Source organism: Cebidichthys violaceus, unplaced genomic scaffold (assembly GCF_023349555.1).
Source record: "Cebidichthys violaceus isolate CVI_PGR_0920_01 unplaced genomic scaffold, fCebVio1.0.p SCAF_47, whole genome shotgun sequence".
NCBI lineage: Eukaryota > Metazoa > Chordata > Actinopteri > Perciformes > Stichaeidae > Cebidichthys > Cebidichthys violaceus.
Genome location: NW_027176672.1, coordinates 588,698 through 610,987, shown reverse-complemented (window position 1 = coordinate 610,987; position 22,290 = coordinate 588,698). Strand labels below are relative to the sequence as shown.

Sequence of the window (22,290 nt, the reverse complement as noted above, 5' to 3'; positions counted from 1 at the left end):
CACCCGTAGAGGCCCACCTTATTTATTTTATTTTATTTTTTTTGAGCCCAGTGGAAATATGACGACACTGGCACTGACATCATCACGCAGCATGCGGTGCAACTCTCCAGCTTCTGATTTATGAAGCTGCAACATGAAGCTGCACACCTGGGGCTGTGACAGCAGTGTGATGTGGGGGAGACAGGTGAAGGAGAGGCACCTGACTGTTTTTCTTTTTTCTTTTGGCAGAGTGGTGCAGCAGCAGAGCAGCAGCAGCATGGACAATGATCTGGACAATGATCTGGACAATGATCTGGACAATGATCTGGGAAACAGAGCCCTGCACGAAACTCTACCCCCCTCTCCTCTCCGGGTGTGTGGAGGGGGAGCAGGCCAGCCCCGAGCCAAGAGGAGGCTGTTTTCTCATGCGGCACCTTGGCTCAGTGCCTCCTCTTCTTTATCTGTCTCTCACACAAACACAACACTAGTTCATGGACATGCCGCTCCGTGACCCGATCGAGCCCAAAGCAGGACATTAACTGGGTCTGTACAGAACACTCCTCGGCTGCAGCTACCTCACTCTGTGTCATTGTTCCTCTCGTCACTCTCATTAGATTGTCTGCGCTGCACACAGTCCTAAAATAACCTGTGCAGCTCAGAGGATTGTCCTAATGCCATTACCTTACTACTGAGCCAGCAGGAGAGACATGGAAGGTTGCAACAGGAGGAGCGGTGACACTTCACCACGGTAATCCCGTTATTACGTATGGAGTAAAGTTAAAACGTATGTATAGACCCACCATAAGAGAAGAATGGATGCTTAGATCAACTTTATGGAGGAGATATTATTTATCCGCTGTGCTCGTCTCCTGTGTGCAGTGTTTATCATATCATCCTATTAATGGATTGTTATCTGGTTATGTGATGCTGATGAGATTACTGTAATCTGGTGTACCAGAGGGGGATCTGATTCATAACGTCTTCAAACAGACGCTGAGTCTTTCCTCGTGGAGGAGCCTTCTATCGCTCAAAGTTACCGTGCAGAACTTTAAAGTGGTTATGAAATGGTCTCCGTTAAGCACTGATGCCTCTATCAGACCTGGACCTGGACCTCTACATGAAGGCAGAGCTCAGTGGTCTCATCCCAGCTCTCTGTCAGACCACATGGCGTCACTTTCTAACACTCTGGGTAGACCAGAACCTGGTCCTGGTGATCATGTGGTTCAAGTTGAGAATTCACACAAAAACTCTTGCTTGGGTTTCGGAAAAAAAAACATCCCGTTTAAAATGATACGTAAACAAAGTCACGAACATCACTAACGTAACTTTAAAGCAACACATCGGTCTTTAACACCGGTTTAAGTCCTGCTGGTTGTTTCATCCACCCTGTGATGGTACCTTCAACGATTATACCACGTTGTCTCGCTAACGTCGCCTTTTCTCTGAGCATCGGATGGGTTTACATCGTAGTTACTAGCAAGCCGGGTGTGTCTCGTACGGGCGCTAAAGGAAGCTAAATGAAGCTAAAGGAAGCTATAGGAAGCTATATGAAGCTAAAGGAAGCTAAAGGAAGCTATAGGAAGCTATAGGAAGCTATATGAAGCTAAAGGAAGCTAAAGGAAGCTAAATGAAGCTAAAGGAAGCTATATGAAGCTAAAGGAAGCTATATGAAGCTAAAGGAAGCTAAAGGAAGCTATAGGAAGCTAAAGGAAGCTATAGGAAGCTAAAGGAAGCTATATGAAGCTAAAGGAAGCTAAAGGAAGCTATAGGAAGCTAAAGGAAGCTATAGGAAGCTAAAGGAAGCTATATGAAGCTAAAGGAAGCTAAAGGAAGCTATAGGAAGCTAAAGGAAGCTATATGAAGCTATAGGAAGCTAAATGAAGCTATATGAAGCTATAGGAAGCCAAAGGAAGCTATAGGAAGCTAAAGGAAGCTATATGAAGCTAAAGGAAGCTATAGGAAGCTATATGAAGCTATAGGAAGCTAAAGGAAGCTATATGAAGCTATAGGAAGCTAAAGGAAGCTAAAGGAAGCCTGGTGCGTCGGTTTCAGACAAACAAAGCTTCGGTATTTGACGCACTGGGACTGAAGACGGGCTGTTTTTAAACGCTACTCAAGAGATAAGGGAGATATTTGATCTCTGGTGGTCCTATGTTGCTTTGCTGAATACAATTAGACCTTTATTTTAATATGAAGTTTTAAATGGAATGAGTCTGAAGACAAGGGCTCAAACACTCTCATGTAGGTGACTGTAGGTCATGACACAGGCAGAGAAGCCTCTCCGGGTGTGGTCCTCCTCAACCACAGGCATCCATTTGTTTTCATCAGATTTTGACACTTGAACTCTCCCATCTCTGTCTACTCATTTAAAATCAAATCATTTAAACTTCCCTTAGCACTGAGAATAAAATAACCCACACTACTGTGCGTTTACACCGTATTGTGCACATATTGCCTTTTACCGACAGCGCTCCAATCATATGGTGGAGTTTTCTGCGTGCTTTAAATAAAGTGAGAGGGGAGCAGTATTTAAAGCACGCTAAACGAACAACGTCTTAAAAAGGAGGGCGCTGCACCGACTCCTCTGTGGATAGTGTTTCTACACCATCTTTGTCCAGGAATGTGGTGAAGACATTCCACTTAGTCATTTGAATTGATTCCGGCGGTGGTGGGTGGGCTCTGAAATGTAACTCCGGATCAGACGGAACCGTTTCTTCCTCCCGATCCATAAGGCATCGAAACCGTAATCGCAGCCAGCCGAGTGTGGACCCCGTCGGACGCTATCGGGCCTTCCTTCTCTCCTCCAGAGCCTCTTTAATTCAGAAGAGTCACGCTGACACGAGGCAGAGAGCTCTGTGCGCTCAGTCTCTCCCTATATGTGGCTTTCCCCTCAGCCTATGGTCGTCTAGACACCAAAGAAATAATCTCCCCACACCGGGCCCCTAAGACAGACCCCGTCCCCCCCGTCCCCCCCGTCCCTCCGGCAGCATTGGGTTTCACCACATCCAAGGTGAATCAACACAACTCTCTTTAACTTTTATCCATCTTAGGTATTGTATCTGATACTGTTATATAATACATCTGTTACTGTTCAGGGATAAGAACATCCATCATTTTAAGTAGCAGAGTGTGGATGTGTATGGAGACCATGTTTGGGTTCAGACTGGATGCGAAGAACAGGACCAAATTATTTTTAATAAATGGACGATAACAAATATATAAAACTATCTTTCAAAAGTATGTGGAAAATCATGTTGACATTCATGTTCTGTAGGGATACACTTATATATACGTATATATATATATATATATATATATACACGTATATATATACGTATATATGTATATACGTATATATATATATATATATATACGTATATATGTATATACGTATATATATATATATATATATATATATATATATATACACGTATATACATACATACGTATATATATATATATATATATATATATATACATACATACGTATATATATATATATATATATATATATATATACACGTATATATATACGTATATATACACGCCTTCTATGTGTCAGTAGTTAGTAGTGGTGTTGTTCTGGGCTGCATTATATTGAGTTTCTAATAATTATTATATATTTAAATTTAAATAATCTAGTCCAGTACAACACCACCTTTCAATATGACCTCAATTATAAACGCATATCAGACTTTACACGTTTCAGAAAATAAAAAAAACACACTCACACACACACTCACACACTCACACACTCACACATCTCTCTACCTCAGCTAGGACTAACCCTCCTCTCACATTCTGTCACTCAGAGACACAGAGTCAGTGTTGCTGCTGCACATCTGGAAACAGAGAAGAGACCTTTTCCTTTTTATTTTGTTTGGTGCTCCAAAAAAAGCGCGGCGCCCCCTGGTGCCCCCGGGGAGTAACAAAGCCCTCTGAGATGAAGTAGACGAGAGGAGAGATGTCCTTTCAACCGAACGACTCCCGAGGCCGTGACACACAAGCTGAGAGCCTCGTCTTACATAACGCTGCTGTGTTGTTTGAGTCTCTGCATGTCAACTTGCATGCGCACACTGATTTCTTTTTCTTTAAAATTCATGTCCCCACCTCCGGCACGCTTTCACCTCCCCCCGTCTTAAATAAAGAGGAATAGTCCTCTTCCTCTCGTGTCAGCTCTGTTTGTACTTTGCTCTTCTTCTCCGCTGTGACTCTGCCCTCCAGCTGGGCCTCAGCTTCTGTCCGGCTCCACAGAGAGCGGGGATGAAAGCTGACTCACATATTCATTAACACGCACGGCTGCACAAACTTCCACAAATAAATCTATGGATGCAAGACAATGCACGGTCGGACACACACACACACACACACACACACACACACACACACACACACACACACACACACATGATGCACCTGCTCACTTAGGCCAACATGTCAGAAAATACTGCTTCTAAACCAGGGCAAGGAAGATGCTTCCATATATATATATATATATGTAACGCTGTTTCTCAGTATGTATTTTAAACAAACTATAAATATTGCTCGGCCATTGCCGTGCGGGGACAGTAATAGGTCAAACATCCTGGAGACATGTTCATGTTGTCACCAGAGACAGTCACACAAGCCCCCGAGCAGTGACAGCAAATAACCGCAATCCCTGCTATAAACAGATCAGCTGACACAGTCAACGCCTGTAAACATTCAGACACCACGGCAGCTTTGTACCATCCGACGGACCATTTTAATGCACGGCAGAAACACAACGCACCGCTCTGGTGTCCGGTGACCTTTGCAGACATGCGAGCGGATGCCGTGACGTGTTTGGTGCGCTGTGTAACAGGAGCCAGGGGGGCGTGGCGGAGAGCGTTCACCCTTTCATTTGTTGTTCTGATATAAAACATAAATAAAGCCAATGGCCCACTTCAGGTCATATCATTTTGTATTATTTATCTTCCAATGCACACTGCCACCTAGAGGCCTCTTCTGGTAACATGTAGCAGGAGAGAGGATGTGATGCTGATGCTTTCAGAGGACTTTCTCTCACAGACACACAAAATATCATATGATTTATATAATAATAATATAATCCCATAAGTTGTTTTGTCTTTATTATAAAAAGAGTGCTGTAGTATTACTGTAGTAGTGGACTACAGTAGAAGAAGACATAGAAGAGGTCACAGTAAACAACATAAACAAAAACCCTGAGAATCTTCTTACAGTAATGAGTTTTCTACCATGATAAATATGCCGTTTATGTATTTCATATATTGTGGTATTGTCCTGTAGTGCTGATGTAAGAAGCTCGTCTACCTCACATCACTCTCTCTCTCTAGACGGACGTCTTTGGTTTCTCGTGACGTGTCGACTTGGTTTTCGTGTTCTTCACGGTTCCATTTTCTTCCGTCTCAGTTTTGATGACCTTGCGAGCGACCGTCACCTTTTCCTCATCATCATCTTCCTCCTTCTTCTTCGGCCGCTTCAGGTTTCCCTGTTCTTTCAGCTTCTGGAACTTCTTGAGGTCGGCACAGAACAGCACCTAAAACAGATACAGATATAGATTATATATATACATATACATATACATATATATATATATATGTATATGTATATATATATGTATTTATGTATATGTATATGTATATGTATATATATGTATATATGTATATGTATATGTATATATATATATATGTTGATATAGAGACAACACTGCTGGTAACACTCACCGACTGAGCCCACCCGGCATAAGGACCCCACAGTTTCCTGAAAAAGTCCCCTGTGCAGAAATGTTACATGCAAGTGTGTCAACGATGACCAGAGAACCACCATTCAGTGTGAACACACTGCTGATGAGGCGCATACGACTACTGACCGAGATCTCTGTGGAGTTTATCCGTGATGCTCTTCTGTCCGCTGCCAGGAGCGAAGCTGTAGTCACGTTTAGCGATCTGCCACACGTGCGTGTCTACGGGCACGGCCTCCGTCTTATCCAGAGACATCAGACATACGCAGTCCGCCACCTTCCAGGGAGACGCAGAGCCTCGGTTACACGTCGCTGTTACAAGTTCACCCGACACGTGAGAGGCTACTCTTACCTTGGTGCCAACGCCGGGGAGAGTACGCAGAGCATCGCGGGCCAGCAGATACGAGGCGCTCCGTAGGCCGTCGAGCCACTGGACATCGTGGGTGTCCAAAATCTGCGCCGCGCTCTGCTGAAGGAACCGAGCCCTGTATCCAAAACCCAGATCCCTGAGGCGGGCCTCTACGCCGTCGCCTGCCGGATGAAACGTAGGAAACAACACGTGTTTGGCAAGTGAACGTGACTCAGCAGGTTTACAGCTGCATGGAAACTTTAGGAAGCAATAAACACAGTAGTAACATGCTAGTCACTACAGCAACAGTGGAGGTGAATAACATCACTGTGAAGCCTGCACCACTGACACCAAGAGACATTATAAACTGTCCACTGTCGGTCTGTGGAGAGAGAACACAGCACCTGCAAGAGCAGACAGGGAAGGAAAGTCGTAGTACGAGGTTTCATCCAGCTGGCACAGCGGGGCGCCCAGAGCCTGACACAACCGCTCCACCATGCCGTGGATACGAGAGATGTGGTTGTTGGAGGTGCAGATGAAGGAGAAGAGACATTCAGCGGGGTCCTGGCGAAGCATTCGCACACCTGGGGAGAGGGAGAGACCAAATATATATATATATTAAAACACATTTCTTGAAACAAATAGTGGCTCGGTCATTACTTTCTGTGTAATACAACACTGGCCTGTGAAGACGTCTGCAATGCGCTGGAAGTGGGGGTCTGCTGCTCCCCATCCCTTGTACAGATCCACCAGCTTCACGTTCAGCTGGAAGTAGTCTCTCAGCATCTCCTCTTCCTCAGCCACCGGCTCCTCCTCCTCCTCCTCCTCCTCCTTCAGAGCTCCTCTGAATCTCTTCTCTGACTTCTGTTCCAGCTGGAGAGAAGCAGCAGCTCTCCTCTTCCTGTCCCTTACCTGTACCTGTCCCCGCCTGTCTGAGCTCGTGTACACGTGGTACCAGAGAGTCTCATCTGTCTGAGTCAGGGTCCAAACTCGTCCTCCCATCACTCCGGTCCAGTGGCCCTCTGCAGTTTCTCTCCAGCTGTGGGTTGAACACGTGTGTCATAGAGGATGTCAGCTGCATTAGGTCTGGTGATGAGTTAGACCCTAACCCTTACCGGAAAGACTGTCCGCAGGCGAGAGTGAGATCCAGACGCAGCTCGGACTTGGCACAGACCAGAGATCTCCACATTTTTGCCCCCGATGACAGCACCGCATGTTTGGCCATAGCTAAAAGTTACCCCGCTGTCTGTTCACAAGTTAAACACAAGCGGACGCTGACCTTCCACAGTGTCCCCGGCTTTATACAGACTGTCAGTGTGAGCCCGTGTAAGTGGGGAAACGGGAAACACAACATCTGTGTACGTGACGTTACGTTACGTTACGTTACAACAGTGTAAATACCTTTCGCGGAGTTGTTTTTAGCTAGCGGCGATAATGATGGACAACAAAGACCTAACACTGTAGCAAAGCTGGGCGTATTTTAGGAGGAAATCCTTCGCGTTTAGATGCTTGTGATAATATAATACATAATACTAAATGTTACCTAAAACAAATACTACGTTTTCATGGTCCTAACTCAACTTAATAACATTCAGGAATAGTTTAAATGACCATCTGATGCAACATTACACAGATTCCGGTAACCCCTCCCTACTGATGTCAACACAACTGCTGATTGGCTCTCGCAAATAAGGTGGGCGGTAGTTTTAACCAAGCTCATACATGATTGGTCAATGCCATCCGTGCCCGCGGTGTCCTATTAGCTAATATTTTTGTACCTCTTTGAGGTATGCAGGAAGTCGTCCCTCCGCTCTCTCTTCTTGAAAAGTCGCGTGAGGAGTGTGGAGCGTGTCAGAGGAGGCTTGGATTTAGCCGGTGAATACGGTAGAAAAATGGCCGATACGTTGACACTTTTCACGTCCATCGGGCTCAGTGAGCAGAAAGCGAAAGAAACGCTGAAAAATGAGGCGCTGAGTTGCGCCTTGAAGGACGCAATTATTCAGGTACAACCCACCGGTTGTGGGGTAGCTCTGGGTCGACAGCTGTGGAATGTGGCTGACGTTCAGTGTGCTTTGTAGCTCCCTAGTTGTAAAGAAAACATATCGTGTATTCATTTGTAGTATCCACCCTCAGTTCCTCTTCACTTTTAAAGAGGTGGATAACTTCAGAGTGACTGTTGTGGGAGGGTCTCCGTTCTTTCACTTTCACACTGACAAGTTTCCCAGCTTTGAGATTAGAGGCATCACAACACTTCCCTGTTTGACTGTGACTCAGCCTATTAGCCGTTGACATGCATGCATTTTGAAGGCCAAATGAATGAATTCTGGTCTTTTTCTCTCATCGGTTGTCAATAGGCTCAGCGTGTCCGCGGGCCGTCAGGAGTGGACAAAGCCATCGGCACTCTGCTGTACAGTATGGCCTCACGCCTTAAAGACCTCAAGCGCCTGGCCTTCCTCTCAGACAGCATCGTGCACTGCAAGATCTGCACAGAGCTCCAGCTGGCAGGTAATTGACATGTTGCAGCCTGACTGATGGTGAACAACATGTAAACATGGACCTAGTGCACATTCTGAAGGAGGCTGGGGAAGTATTGAGAGCATAGGAGGAAGCAGAATGAATGATTACATGGACTTATTCAATGAATGAGAAAGGTGTGTAGACATGAACGACTTCTCCTCCTCTCCTCTTTTTAATCAGCTGCACTGGAATTCGTGAAGAGTCACCCTCAGGACCCCATCAACCAGAGGGACTTTGAAGAGGCATGTGGAGTGGGCGTGGTCATCACACCGGAGCAGATTGAAGAAGCTGTAAGTAGAGCTGACAATCCCCCCAGAAGTGCGTCTGTGTCGTACGTCTGTCGGCTTCACTGACTGTCGGACGTCGTGCATGGATAAGAGCGTCTGCTAAACGACTGTAATGTTAATGTAATGTAATGTAATGACTGTAATGTAATGTAATGTGCAGGTGGAGTCGGTGATCCAGAAGCACAAGGAGCCGCTGCTGAAGGAGAGGTACCACTTCAACATGGGACTGCTAATGGGTATGATGTCATACTTACTTGGTTAAATATCTTTGTGACCTTTAAAGGCAGGGTTGGTCATCTTGAGGAACCTGCAGCCCAGCGAGTTTCATATCTTCCAGTGAAGGTCGCTAACAGCACGAGCTCCAACAGTCACTGAATCCAGCAAGATCCGTCCCTTCATCCCTCTACAGAAGCCACTCCCCCCAAACTACTATTCTGAACGTAGACAGAGAACACTAGTTCTCAATGAGAGCAGGAGCAGAGCAGGAGCAGAGCAGGAGCAGAGCAGGAGCAGAGCAGGAGCAGAGCAGGAGCAGAGCAGGAGCAGAGCAGGAGCAGAGCAGGAGCAGAGCAGCTCGTCTATGGTTAAGTCTGGGCAGAATGAAATGATTGAGGGCTTATTACCCGACAGCCGGTTACCTGATTATTTGAGGATTTGATTTATTGATTGCTGTCAGGATGTGAATAGAATTTCAACAAAAATGTTTTTTAAGAGGATTAAACAACTCTGCCTTTAAATGTTAATTAAAAAATATCTGCTTGTGTCTGCGTTGCAGGAGAGGCTCGCTCTGCTCTGAAGTGGGCCGACGGGAAGGTCGTCAAAAACGAGGTGGACCTGCAGGTGTGTCTGGAGAAGGAGAAGGTGCTCATCGTGGTCGTTGTTGGGTTGTCCTCACTGCGTACCCTAACCTTCTCTGACTTTGTTCTCAAAGGTGCTGCACCTGTTAGGTCCCAAGACCGAGGCCGACCTGGAGAAGAAACTGAAGGTAGCGCAGGTCACATTATTTAAAGGACTAGCTCGACGTTTTGAGTGATAAAACAGTAATTAGTCCGGCTCAAAACCCACCGGTTGAATCACAACTGGTCCTCTTTTGTGCAGATTAAACACACTAGATTAATTAGCCGGCGTTACTGGGGCTGGTAGGCGGGTTTTGTTGTTTTTGGGTAGAACCAGGGCGAGCTGTTTCCCCTTGTTTACAGTCTTTATGCTAAGCTAACTGGCTGCTAATAGTAGTTTCACATTTCCCATACAAATATTACAAATATGATCTTTTCATTTAAACTCTGCACAAACGCAAGTCATTTTATCTTCTAAAGTGTTTCTAACTATTCCTCTAATCACGATCTTCTGTTTTGTTGCAGCCCCAGAAAGCCAAAGTGCCCGGCGGCGAGGTGAAGGTGAAGAAAGAGGAGGCGGCGGCTGGTAAGCAGCGGGCACAGCGGACGGCACGGTGACTTCAGTGTAGTGTCTTTGTTTGAGGGTGTTTTGCTCGTTGCTCGTTCAGATGAGGGGACGTCTGGAGAGGGAAGGTCTCTGATGGAGCAGCTCAGAGGAGAGGCGCTGAAGTTCCACAAACCAGGTGAGAAGAAACCAGATGAACAGTGAGAAGCAGTTTCATGTCAGCTTGTTGCTCTTTTCTTCTTCTTCAGTTTAAAGGATTTACTCATGTGGATCTTTCCTCCTCAACCCTCCGTCATACAGGAGAGAACTATAAGACTGAGGGCTACGTCATCACAGCGAACACAATGGACTTGCTTAAGAAGCACATGGAGAACACGGGAGGACAGGTACAAACTTCATGTTACCTTCGGAGAAGAAACGCATTAACTTGAAAATCATTATGAATATTGATTTTTACATTTACGATTTCCTTTTAGATTCGTACTCGTTTTCCTCCGGAGCCCAACGGGATCCTTCACATTGGACACGCCAAAGCCATCAACTTCAACTTTGGTTATGCAAAGGTTTGTCTTTCTGTTCTCCGGCACCATCAGAGGACGGCGAAGAAGTTCTACAGCCGGATAACCCAGCCCCGTGTTTACCAGCGCTACCGTTTAAACATTCATTTAATAGATATCTGTGATGCATCATTCTTAAGACACTTATACTAGATCAATACAACATGTAAATGTAAGTTTGATAAAACACAAAATATTCAATATTTATATTTTACATGCAATCCTTTTTCTACCTTTTCTCTGGTTAGGGTTCACTTGGTTGATACATGTTTAGATTTGTCACTTGGTTGATTCCTCTCCGCTGCAGCAGCTCTCTGCTAAACGTCCGTCTTCTTGTAGGCAAACAACGGAATTTGCTTCTTGAGGTACGACGACACCAATCCAGAGAAGGAGGAGGAGAAGTACTTCACTGCTATCAAGGACATGGTGGAGTGGCTCGGTGAGTCTGACTGTCGATTTACACCCGATGACGATGATCCGATGACAGCTTCAGGTACGCTCCACGTTCATGAGGATAGATTCTCATCAACTCTTAATACGCAGGCTACCAACCTCATGCCGTCACGCACGCATCCGACAACTTCCAGCAACTCTACGACCTCGCGGTGGACCTCGTCCGCAGGTGAGTGTAGGAGCCGCGGGTACGTAGAGGTGGAGGTGGAGGTGGAGGTGAAGGTGAAGGTGAAGGTGAAGATGGAGGTGAAGAAGCCGGTAGACGACGCTCCACTTGTGTTCGTTTCAGGGGTCATGCGTACGTGTGCCACCAGAAAGGGGAGGAGCTGAAGGGCCACAACTCTCCTCCGTCGCCGTGGAGAGACCGACCCGTGGAGGAGTCGCTGGTGCTGTTTGATCGGATGAAGAAGGGGCTGTTTGCCGAGGGAGAAGCCACGCTCAGGATGAAGACCGTCATGGAGGACGGGAAGCTGGACCCCGTGGCGTACAGGATCAAATACACGGCGCATCATCGGACCGGAGACGAATGGTACGAATCTGTTGTACTTTTCCCCCCAGATGGTTTCATTTAAATACTCTCCCTCTGCAAGCTGTGTTTCCTTTACATCTCTCTCTGCAGGTGCATCTACCCCACCTACGACTACACCCACTGCCTGTGTGACTCTATTGAAGACATCACGCACTCACTCTGCACCAAAGAGTTTCAGGCCAGGTACGCGCGAACTCCTCGGCCGTCTGTCGTAGCTTTAACACGAATGCATCGTGGAGTTCACCGTCTCCGTTGGTTCCCTTTGTGTTCGTCTACAGGCGCTCCTCGTATTTCTGGCTGTGCAACGCTCTGGACCTGTACTGTCCGGTTCAGTGGGAGTACGGCCGCTTGAACCTCACCTACACCGTCGTGTCGAAGAGGAAGATCATCAAACTGGTGGAGACCGGCGTCGTCAGGTAGAAAAGTGACTTCTTTAAACTGTATTACATGACAACAGTATGATTGGCTCTAAGAAAGAATTACAACATACTATTCTTTAGTGTACTATAGTGTACTATGTACTGTATCGATACTGACTGTATTTAGTGTCAACCAAACTAAACATCCATCGAGTTTATAACGATGGTCTCCTAATAATAATGATCCAGTGAGTTCCATGCAGTGTTCTATACTCATTTTACATTTGGGATATTGTCAGATATCCTGAGCTGAGGAAAGAGTCGAGTTCTTCTTCTTCTTCTTCTTCTTCCTCCTGTTTTATATTTTAAGTAACCTTGAAGGCTTCTGAGGCAACTGGATGACGAGTGAATTCCTTAAATCAAATGCATTTTGTAGCTGACTAACTATATCACACTACAGGTTATTGTAATGCTATGGTGCTGGATTGTGCCTCTTGTTCTGTCATGACAAACATTTATGTAAAAGTCAAGACCTCCTAAACTCTCCTGACTGAGTCGAGACAAAGACCAGAGCGCATCGAGACGGACACCAGACCGAGACGAGACCGGCATTAGTCCCACACTGCATGACTCACTAACAGTAGAATGTGGAGCATGCAAGCCAGAGTCACTCCTCAAAGATCCACATTCACACAAAAACGCCCACAAAAAACCTCTTTTAGTGGTTGTACAGCTGAAGTGTACCGTGATGAAGTAATCCAGAGGCTCTGCAGAGGAGTCCTCCTTGTGTTCCCTATGAGTGAGATCACAGTGATGACGCTAACAGAAATAATATCAGACGATGCACCGAGAGAACCAACAAGACCGAGTGTGAATGTGATCGATGCCGAGACGAGACCTTCCACACTGAATGACAAAAGAAACACTTTAACAGCAATGCTATGAAATCCATGTCTGAAAAGGGCTTCTGTGTATTAATAGCTATAACCACTCCTGGTACGAACACCTCAGACCTCTCGGACGGACTGAAGTCAAACCATGTGGACTTCTCACTGGTCCGGTGTGCGGCTTTTGAACCACAGCAGCGGTCTTTCTGCTCCATAGAAGCTGTTTGGTGACGGTTTGTTTTGTGGTTGCAGAGACTGGGACGATCCCCGACTCTTCACTCTGACCGCGCTGAGGAGGAGAGGTTTCCCACCGGAGGCCATTAACAACTTCTGCGCTCGGGTACGCAGCGTGGACGGGAGCAGGAACTAGCGATGACGTGCGCGAGGACGGTTCGCTGTAATGACGCGTTTTTAAAATCTGTCGGCAGGTCGGAGTCACGGTTTCTCAGACGACGACGGAGCCCCACCTCCTGGAGGCGTGTGTGAGGGACGTGCTGAACGACACGGCGCCCAGAGCCATGGCCGTGCTGGACCCGCTCAAAGTCACCATCACCAACCTCGCTGAGAACGCAAAGGTCCGTAAATACCCCGCATGTCTGCGTGACGCCTGAACTCACCCGGCGCTGAACATTCCCTCTGTCGTCCTCTTGTGTCTCAGTCAGACGTACGAGTGCCGGACTTTCCTGCCAACGAGGCCAGAGGCAGCCACGCCGTCCCGTTCACTCGCACGATCTTCATTGACCAGAGTGACTTCAGAGAGGTCAGAGAAGAAGACATGGAAGTAGCAGACTCTTTGTGCCGTTTTCTGTTGTTGGATCGCTGACTCTGCTTCTTGCAGGTGATGGAGAAAGGCTACAAGCGTCTGACTCCAGACCAGCCTGTAGGTCTGAGGCATGCTGGGTATGTCATCTCCTTCCAGAAGGTCATCAAGGTAAGACTCACAATACCTGGAGGTGTGGTCAAACCAGTTTCACCACACCTGGTTTGACGAGTAATGTACTCGTGAGGCGAGGCGGGAAACAGGGTGGGAGGATCAGTTAAAACAGCTTCTCTTCAGATGCTAAGACGACTCGCTTTGTGTGAGAGAATTTTATTGATGTGTTTGTTTGATGTGATCCAACCAGGCGTCAACCTCCAGCTCTGAAAGATGAAGCCAATTTATTCCCTCAGTGAACATTATACATTGTGGTCCATTTAGAGTCACACAGACCATAAAGAGGGGATGCTTTAGGGGCGGGGCTACACGCTGATTGACAGGTCTGGGAGTTGTCGTGTTCTCTTCTTACTACGTTAACCCTTTCACGGTGTGTTTTCACTCCTTTTGGTCGCCTAAAAACGTCTTATTCAGCGTTTGGTGGTACTTACTGTAGCTCCACTCTCTTGTGTCATTTTTGGTTGCAAAAAAACAAGATGGCGACGGCCAGAATGTCAAAGTCGAGGCCTCGAAACTGTAGTTCAAAAACCAGTGGGTGAAGTCACGTAGACTACTTCTTATATAGAGTCTGTAGAGTCAGCTAGGTGTCTGATCTCGTGTCTGCTTCCCTCTGTGGACGTCTCTGCCTCCTGGTCCACGTCCTCCCATCACGTCCTGCTCACGTCCCTTTCTGTCTCTCAGGACGCTCGGGGTAAAGTGATGGAGCTGGAGGTGACCTGTTGCAGTTCTGACAGCGCAGAGAAACCAAAGGCCTTCATCCACTGGGTCAGCCAGCCGTTGACGTGTGAAGTGCGCCTTTATGACAGACTGTAAGTCACACTCGCTGTCGATCCCAAAATATATTCCATGCAGAGAAGTCAGTTCAACTAAAGGTCTCTCTGTCCTGTAGGTTCCTGCACAAACACCCAGAGGATCAGTCTGTTGTTCCCAACGGCTTCCTGACCGACATCAACCCTGTGAGTACCTCGACGCGCCGCGACGGTCTCCATCGACCAGAGCCCTGGTTGTTTAACGTGTTTCCTCCTGTGTGTTACTCAGAGTTCCCTGCATGTGATCGGCGGTGCCTTAGTGGATACCTCCGTGAAGGGAGCGAAGGTTTTAGACAAGTTCCAGTTTGAGAGAGTTGGCTACTTCTCCCTGGACCCCGACAGCACCGCAGACAAGGTACAGCAGGACGAAAGAACCGCGGAACGGTTGTGTTTCAGTTTAACCGATGATCTACTCTGAGTGTGAAGTGTAACTGAAATCTGTTCTCTCCCTGCAGCTCGTCTTCAACAGAACAGTCACCCTCAAAGAAGACCCCGGGAAGATCTGATCCTCCGACCGATCGAGCCGCACCTCCTGCTTCCCACGAGCTCACAGACACACGTCCGAATAGCTATGAAGTCACTTAAGGTGTCGTTTTAACGAGAGAACGCTCAGGCTGAATCACATGAGGTGCTGTGACACTTACACACCCCGGTTTCTACAACGCGGTTCCCTTTCATGGATCTGTGTCAATAAGATTCACATGCGGTGTTTCTTCTTTGTTGAATGTATGCAACTTTGATCATTAAGGACCGTGTGTATATTCATGTAATATTGCACAGAGGAGATGCTTTCAAATGCCATTCATTACTTTTTTAAAGATCACTGCCGAACCATCGTGTGCATTTTTTTTTTAAAGACTCACACAGAGACGCACCTGTGTCCTTTAGACAGGAGACGAGAATAAATCATGAGAAAACAACGTCTCTGTTCATAGTCCATGAAGCTGTTAATTAATAATCTACTGGTGGTATTTTAGATGATATGTTGGTGTGAGAATCAAAATGTTTGACTTGATTTGCTATAATATTTTGGCTCTGAATAATGACTCCTTCTTCAATATTCAATGTAAGGGAGGGTGACAGTAATAATAAATGTGTTTATATGTTTATTTCAGTAAGAAATGTCTTAAGTTCAGGAGACCGTAGGCCGTCACTCAACTGTAACGACCTTTACGACCAAGAACACGAGATAACGTCAGCTGTAATGTTAGAGAAAGAAAACAGTCCCAGGCCAATAATCGCATAATCACTGATACTATTGAGCCAAAACTGATATCAATTTAATAGAATGGGGTATTTGTACTTAAACCAGAAGCTTTGCGAGGGAAGAGTAAATATAATACACAAGTTTTAGTTGCAAAATAGTAAAAAAAAAATAAGGATATTAATATGTGAAGAGAGTAAAACTCTTTCTTTTTTAGTAGAAAGTTAAAATAAGTACTAAATCAGATATTAAGTGATAGAACCGCAGACCCACGCTGAACTGTAACGTGTGGGAATTAACCCTCAGCTGCCCGCAGCAGCCCGAGCACCACCCGTCTATTCAGCGCATCTCTCCGGGTCCACCTTAAAAGATCCCGGAGCCAGTGAACCACTAGGAGCGGCGGTCTGGCACAACGGGGCTTTAAGGTGGACCGACATCTAACTGATCTTGACGGAGACTTAGCCCCGCGTGTGTCGCCTTTAACGGTCCATCCCGCGAGCGTCAGCTGTCGCGATGTCACGGTGCGCAAACACCGCGATGACACGCGATGGTTGCAACTCGCTCTCCTATTGGTCAGAGGGTGCTGTTCTAAGATGGCGCCCTGGCGAAATATGAGTAGTTAAGAAAAAGAAAAAAAAACTACAGTTCGCCATCTAACGACAATAAAGAACGCTGAAGAATTAAAGCGGCGTCGGTAGCGCTTCGCTTCACCGTTCCGTAGAAGAAGAGCGTCGTTTCGTCAGAAGAGAGGACGAGGAAGAGAAGTAACGTTAGCTAGCTAACGCGCCTGCTAACGTTAGCCTGCTAGCTTCGGAGGTAACAGGAGAAAAAAAACGTAGTCGCTGTAACGCCACCGACGTGAGCGCTACCACCGTGTCCGATGCTTTCCGTTCATGTGAACGTAGATGTCGTGTTGCTGTCTGCGCCCATGGACGCGTTACAAGTGGCTAAACGCTGGATGTTATTTGCAAAACAACACGCGGCTAGTTTAGCCTGTATACCTGGCTAACCTAGCTTGTTGTGTAATCAGCTGTTAGATTAGCTGCTATCGAGCTGTTGCACTGTGCACACACTCGTTAGTTTAGTCGCAGTGTAAAACGTGCACGTTGTCATTGAGCAGCCGTTTCCGTCACCGCTTTGAATTCTGCAGCGGATTTGTAAAGTGGCCGCGCTTTCTGCCGCTGCTCGTCCACAGTGGGAGATTTAACCCTTTCGTATTATCATGTCTGCGGCGCCTCTGGTCCGTTTGTAAACACTGTAACACATGCAGCGTTTTTTATTTTTACGTCAGTAAACGTGTCGCTGTCTTCTTACTTTTTGATTGCATTTGACCCGTGACAGTTATTGAACGGTGATTAATAGTAATTATTTGTTTGCAGCTACTTTAACACAATACTAAATGAATTCCTCTCGCAGAAGAAGACCCTGCCAGCAGCGATGAATAACTCCCTGGATGGATCGGGCTCCTACGAGGAGCTTGTGAGGCAGAAGGCTCGGAGCATCCCTCAGCATCGCATGAAGGAGTTCCTGGAGTCCTTGGCCAGCAAGGGCCCAGACGCCCTGCAGGAGTTCAGCCAGCAAGGCGGAGATACTACGACCACCACCACCATGGTCTACCAGCAAGAGGCGAACTGCATCTACACAGACAGCACTGAGGTGGCAGGGTCATTGTTGGAGCTGGCTTGTCCGGTAAATCGGTGCACTGACTGGTCACCGAACCAATCTGTTAAAGAGCTCCGTGCTTGAAAAGAAGCTCTCTGACAGACACTGTCTTCTGATGCAGGTGCAGGTGCAGGTCCAGCCGCAGCAGCAGCAGATGCAGGAGTCTCAGCAGCAGTCTGTACAACAGAATCAAGAGCAGCAGATAGTTCAGGTTTGTACCTTTCTGTTACGATGTCTTTGTGTTTATCTCTTCACTCTGTTCCATTTAATCCTTAGTCTACACAACTTTAAACCTATTGTCTCCATTTGCAGGTGCAGATTCAGGGCCAGCAGCAGAGTCAAATGCTGGGGCAGGTCCTCCAGGTGCCCTCTGGCTCCCATCAGCAGCTCCAAGGTGTGACTACTGCACAGCTGATTCAGCCTGGGGAGCTCACTGAGGAGCAGCATCAACAGGTACTCATAAGCACACACGCATATCATGGGAGGATTGTCAAATGTTGTCAGTTTTAATTTAGTTACCAGTAATAATCTCGCTCCCGTGTGTGTTTCAGCTGCAAGCCCAGTTGGTGGCCGCCGTTGCAGGAGGACAACAGATCCAAATCCAGACAGTGGGGGCTCTGTCTCCCACCCAGCAGCAGGACAGTATTGAGAGGAGAATACTGGGGACCACCGTTGCCACATCGCAGGGAGCAGGTGTGCTCCAGCCGGCCAAAAAGCGTAAGGTTGATATGCCCATCACCGTGTCCTACGCCCTGCCTGGTCAGCAAGTAGCCACGGTCCTGGCCATCCCCCAGGGACAGGGACAGCAGCAAAGTTACGTGTCCCTGCGGCCGGACCTCCTAACGGTGGACAGCTCCCACCTTTACAGCGCTACAGGCACCATCACCAGCCCCACGGGGGAGACCTGGACAATCCCTGTTTATTCTGCTCCTGCCGGCTCCGGAGGCCGCGAGCAGGTCACACACATTGCCATCCCCCAGGAAGCCTATGGAACAATGCAGGTCGCGGGGCCGAACACTACAACAATGACCACAATGCCGACGCAGGTCACCGTCGAAAATGACAAGCTGAAAAGCCAGAGTCAGACGGCGCAGGCCGTTTCCAGCATCACAAGCTCCGGGGGAATGGGAGGCCAGGAAGAAGTGGTGCACACACTTTCTGCAAACACGCTGTTCCCTGCCCAGCTGATGAATGGGAACATCCACATCCCGGTGGCAGTACAGGGCTACTCCAACACTACGCAGTCCCTTATCTGGGATCCACAGCAGCAGGTGCTGCACACACAAGGGCTGTCGGGGCAGGACGCGCAGCATCTGCAGGTGCTGACACAGGTGTTGTATTGCTACGTCTTTCTTTCATTTGAGCCGGACGCACATATTCGCATGTATGCCTTGAGTGCGTGAGGTAACGGTGTTGGTGTGTTTGTGTCTGTGCAGGGTCAGACGGTGGTGGCGGAGATAGATGGCCATGGCCAGCAGCAGGTGCAGGTGCAGGAGCTGCTGCTGCCTGCCACTCTGAAGCCAGAGGAGGGGCTGGAAGTGTGGCGGCTTTGGGCTCAGAGGAAGAACGCCGAGCTGGAAAAATCAGACTCCAATAAACTAGCGCCAATTGGCCGTAAGACAACACTTTGTCTTTGATGCACATGTGTGTATGTCCATAGTCTCCTCTCTGTCAACCCAATCACTGACGTGTGTGTGTGTGTGTGTGTGTGTGTGTGTGTGTGTGTGTGTGTGTGTTTTAGGACGCCAGGCCCTGCGTTTCCAGGAGGACCTGGTGTCGTGTGCGGTGGCTGAGCTCTGCATGGGCCTCTCTCTGATGACGACAGATGCTCGGGGGTTGGAGGAGGAGTCTTACGAGGCTGATGTTCTCTACTATGTATTTCTGTGCATACAAAAAGTAAGCGTATCACACACAAACGCGCACACATCCATCCATCCCTGCTGGTCCTGAGTTTTGACGTGGGAGCGCTGTCCGGTTGTCCCCTCAGTATCTGTTTGATAACGGCCGTGTGGACGACGTTTTCTCCGACCAGTACTACACTCGCTTCGCTCACAGTCTGCACCAGATCCTGGAGCCTTGGAGGTCGTCGGTTCATCCGCTAGGTGTGTGGACAAAAGCTGTTTCAAATGTTTGTGTGGTCTTAAAGGCTCCTCTATAATCAACGTTCTGATATTGTCTCGGATATTAAGGATGTCGCCAATCACAGCTTTGGTTTTGGTTTGTTTGGTTTCCCACATGTGTTCTGTGGTGTCCGTTAGCAGCTGAGCGTCACTTTACAGTCTGTGTCCAGTGTTTGCACAGCGTCTCTCAATAAAACGCTCATTTTACTTGCTGACAAATGGACGCTGTAGATATTAGTTGGATTGTTTTGTGTGTTTGCAGTGGTTGTGTTGTGAGCTAAATGTGCAACAATCACTCAGAGTAACAGACCTGTTGCTGATTAATCAAAGGTCGCGCTGCCCCCGCTTACTCACCTAATTGACCACTTTAGTCGACTGGAGATTAGTCATTTTAAAAGCTTTTTTTCTCTGGTAAACACAGGATTGAAACTTGAGTTTTACAGATCTGTTGATTAAATCATTTTTCAAATCTTCTCTTTACCTCCTCTACCAGGTTACATCATCCCCAGTCATGTGACGGAGGAGATGCTGTGGGAATGTAAACAGCTGGGAGCTCATTCTCCCTCCACGCTGCTCACGACTCTCATGTTCTTCAACACCAAGTGAGTCGACTTCAGTCGCCACGACTCATTATGTTTATGTTTAATAGACGAGACGTAATATTGCCCGTCTCATGTCTCTGTACATAATCAATCAAATGTTGTTAATATAACACCTAATGAACAAATCAATGCACTTCATCACGTATCAGCAACATAGAAACCTGCAGGAGACGCCTGCTGCTCTGTCTCCCCTGATCAAATCAGTTGACGTTCATAGTTAACACTGCATCTCCTTCAACAGGTATTTCCACCTGAAGACAGTGGACCAGCATCTAAAAGTGGCCTTCTCTAAGGTGCTGAGACACACCAGGAAGAGTCCCAACAACCCCAAAGACAAGAGCACCAGCATCCGCTACCTGAAGTCAACGGAGAGGTTCATAGGACAGAAAGGTAAGCTTGTTGTCGTCGTGTTATTCCCTCTATGAAGGACCAACAACGCGTCGTGTACTCTTTGTGTTCTCCTCTCTGTTCAGTCACTGACGACATGTACTCGGAGCAGCTGGAGGACCCAGAGAACCCGCTGCGATGTCCCATCAAGCTCTACGATTTCTACCTCTTCAAATGGTAAACATTGACCCGTCGAGCTCTGAACACGGGGCTGAATCTGTGGCTTTGACACCTGGTGAAGAGAGTAAAATAATAACGCGTGTTCTCCGTCAGTCCGCAGAGCGCCAAAGGTCGCAACGACACCTTCTACCTGACCCCTGAGCCCGTGGTGGCTCCCAACAGCCCCATCTGGTACTCCACTCAGCCCATCCCAAAAGAACAGCTGGAGCAGATGCTCGCCCGCATCCTCGTCATCCGCGAGATCCAGGAAGCCGTGAACCTGTCGGAGAGCGTGCACTAGTGGCCCGAGAGGAGACCGGACTCTTCACCAGCCTTTGACTGCTCACTATCGGCAGCCCTCTGGGGAGGGAGGGGGGGGGCATGTATATGTTTTATATTCATCACGTGTCGTACGTCACGGACTGTACATACAACCGATTCAGAGAACAATCCGTCTCATCTTCATACTGGACCTGAACTCTAATTTAAACCTTATTTTAACTGTTGGTTCTCCTTTTTACCAATAATCTGAATTTTTCATTCCCTGTTGAGTTTGAATGTGTGATATAGTTCATATATATATATTTTCAGTGGGTGGGCCGGCGCTGTGCTGCTTCTCACAGACGTCCTGTGTTGCTCTACTTCCTCTCGTCTGCCTTGGTGACCGAGTGTCACAGTGAAATACCTCCCCGGTATTAAAGACTGCATTAATTAGCCAAACACCGGTTTAAAAGCTCATTCTTCACGTTGTGTGATCTCCTCCTGCTTGCCGTTGGACCCTCTCAGCAGCATCAGGTCACACCAGGACACGGACTTTATTGCAGCCCAGCGTCGCCGCTCTCCCTGCAGCTACTAGCACTTACCACATGGTGGAGACGCAGCAGAGGGACCGCTGCTGGATCCTCCTTCACCCCCCAGAAAACCTCCCCCGGATGAGTTCTCTCTTGTATCATACATGTTTATTACAGGACAGATGACAGACTCTCAGAGGTGGGCTAGCCCTGTTCATGTTCTCTAGTGTAACTCATAGCTCCTCCATGTACTGTAATGGCTTCCAGTCATTAAGCAGAACAGCAGTGCCTGTGTGTTTTTGAAACATGACTCTTTTTGTACAGCCACTACACCGTGCGTCTGCCTTTTTAACAGCAGGTCTGCACCCTTCACCCAACTAAAGTGTGATTATGAGATAATGCACGACGATTTAAAAACAACATGAATAAAAAGTAACCTCTCAGCATCCCTTCATCAACAGTGGAGGCAAACTGAGAGACGAGAACTATCACACCGTCTGTGTTTGACAGAGAATCCTCCTCGTCGTTGTTGTTGTTGTTGTTGTTGTTGTTGTTGTTGTT

At 47.4% G+C, this 22,290-nt stretch overlaps 3 protein-coding genes across 5 annotated transcripts; 2 read left to right on the top strand and 1 right to left on the bottom strand.

The window, feature by feature from the left end:
• Positions 1–5,073: 5,073 nt before the first annotated feature.
• ogg1 (8-oxoguanine DNA glycosylase) lies at positions 5,074–7,688 on the bottom strand. 2 transcript variants are annotated; one of them, XM_068729797.1, is made up of 7 exons: positions 7,187–7,559; positions 6,755–7,110; positions 6,476–6,655; positions 6,075–6,253; positions 5,852–5,999; positions 5,706–5,755; positions 5,074–5,518 (listed from the first exon to the last, which is right to left on the bottom strand). In XM_068729797.1, the coding sequence occupies exons 1-7, from the start codon at positions 7,294–7,296 to the stop codon at positions 5,312–5,314; spliced, it is 1,230 nt and encodes a 409-aa protein (XP_068585898.1). In that variant the 5' UTR covers positions 7,297–7,559; the 3' UTR covers positions 5,074–5,311. The 2 variants fall into 2 exon arrangements, with proteins under 2 accessions (XP_068585898.1, XP_068585897.1); XM_068729796.1 differs by having other exon boundaries at positions 5,852–6,253; positions 7,187–7,688.
• A 193-nt stretch (positions 7,689–7,881) lies between these two features.
• qars1 (glutaminyl-tRNA synthetase 1) lies at positions 7,882–15,724 on the top strand. The gene is made up of 23 exons (XM_068729749.1): positions 7,882–8,074; positions 8,426–8,576; positions 8,769–8,878; positions 9,036–9,111; positions 9,651–9,715; positions 9,807–9,860; positions 10,237–10,297; positions 10,380–10,454; positions 10,577–10,662; positions 10,753–10,839; positions 11,173–11,272; positions 11,377–11,455; positions 11,576–11,815; positions 11,906–11,998; positions 12,094–12,231; positions 13,314–13,401; positions 13,490–13,636; positions 13,720–13,821; positions 13,900–13,992; positions 14,677–14,804; positions 14,885–14,951; positions 15,034–15,159; positions 15,260–15,724. The coding sequence occupies exons 1-23, from the start codon at positions 7,964–7,966 to the stop codon at positions 15,308–15,310; spliced, it is 2,328 nt and encodes a 775-aa protein (XP_068585850.1). The 5' UTR covers positions 7,882–7,963; the 3' UTR covers positions 15,311–15,724.
• An 845-nt stretch (positions 15,725–16,569) lies between these two features.
• On the top strand, positions 16,570–22,220 carry LOC137886991 (transcriptional regulator QRICH1-like). Of its 2 annotated transcripts, none has more exons than XM_068729739.1 (12): positions 16,570–16,824; positions 17,425–17,697; positions 17,792–17,881; positions 17,983–18,123; positions 18,222–18,989; positions 19,107–19,284; positions 19,412–19,566; positions 19,658–19,772; positions 20,284–20,392; positions 20,634–20,782; positions 20,866–20,956; positions 21,053–22,220. In XM_068729739.1, exons 2-12 carry the CDS (start codon positions 17,446–17,448, stop codon positions 21,237–21,239), a joined length of 2,235 nt encoding a protein of 744 aa, XP_068585840.1. In that variant the 5' UTR covers positions 16,570–16,824; positions 17,425–17,445; the 3' UTR covers positions 21,240–22,220. The 2 variants fall into 2 exon arrangements, with proteins under 2 accessions (XP_068585840.1, XP_068585839.1); XM_068729738.1 differs by having other exon boundaries at positions 18,222–19,001.
• Positions 22,221–22,290: the final 70 nt, after the last annotated feature.

Coding starts and splice junctions, on each gene's coding strand:
- ogg1 (XM_068729796.1), bottom strand. CDS start 7,296: ATGGCCAAACATGCGGTGCTGTCATCGGGGGCAAAAATGTGGAGATCT. Junction 7,111..7,186: donor GCCTGCGGACAGTCTTTCCG/GTAAGGGTTAGG, acceptor TTCAACCCACAG/CTGGAGAGAAACTGCAGAGG. Junction 6,656..6,754: donor CATTGCAGACGTCTTCACAG/GCCAGTGTTGTA, acceptor CCCTCTCCCCAG/GTGTGCGAATGCTTCGCCAG.
- LOC137886991 (XM_068729738.1), top strand. CDS start 17,446: ATGAATAACTCCCTGGATGGATCGGGCTCCTACGAGGAGCTTGTGAGG. Junction 17,698..17,791: donor TGTTGGAGCTGGCTTGTCCG/GTAAATCGGTGC, acceptor CTTCTGATGCAG/GTGCAGGTGCAGGTCCAGCC. Junction 19,773..20,283: donor GTCGTCGGTTCATCCGCTAG/GTGTGTGGACAA, acceptor CTCCTCTACCAG/GTTACATCATCCCCAGTCAT.
- qars1 (XM_068729749.1), top strand. CDS start 7,964: ATGGCCGATACGTTGACACTTTTCACGTCCATCGGGCTCAGTGAGCAG. Junction 9,861..10,236: donor ACCTGGAGAAGAAACTGAAG/GTAGCGCAGGTC, acceptor GTTTTGTTGCAG/CCCCAGAAAGCCAAAGTGCC. Junction 10,663..10,752: donor TGGAGAACACGGGAGGACAG/GTACAAACTTCA, acceptor ATTTCCTTTTAG/ATTCGTACTCGTTTTCCTCC.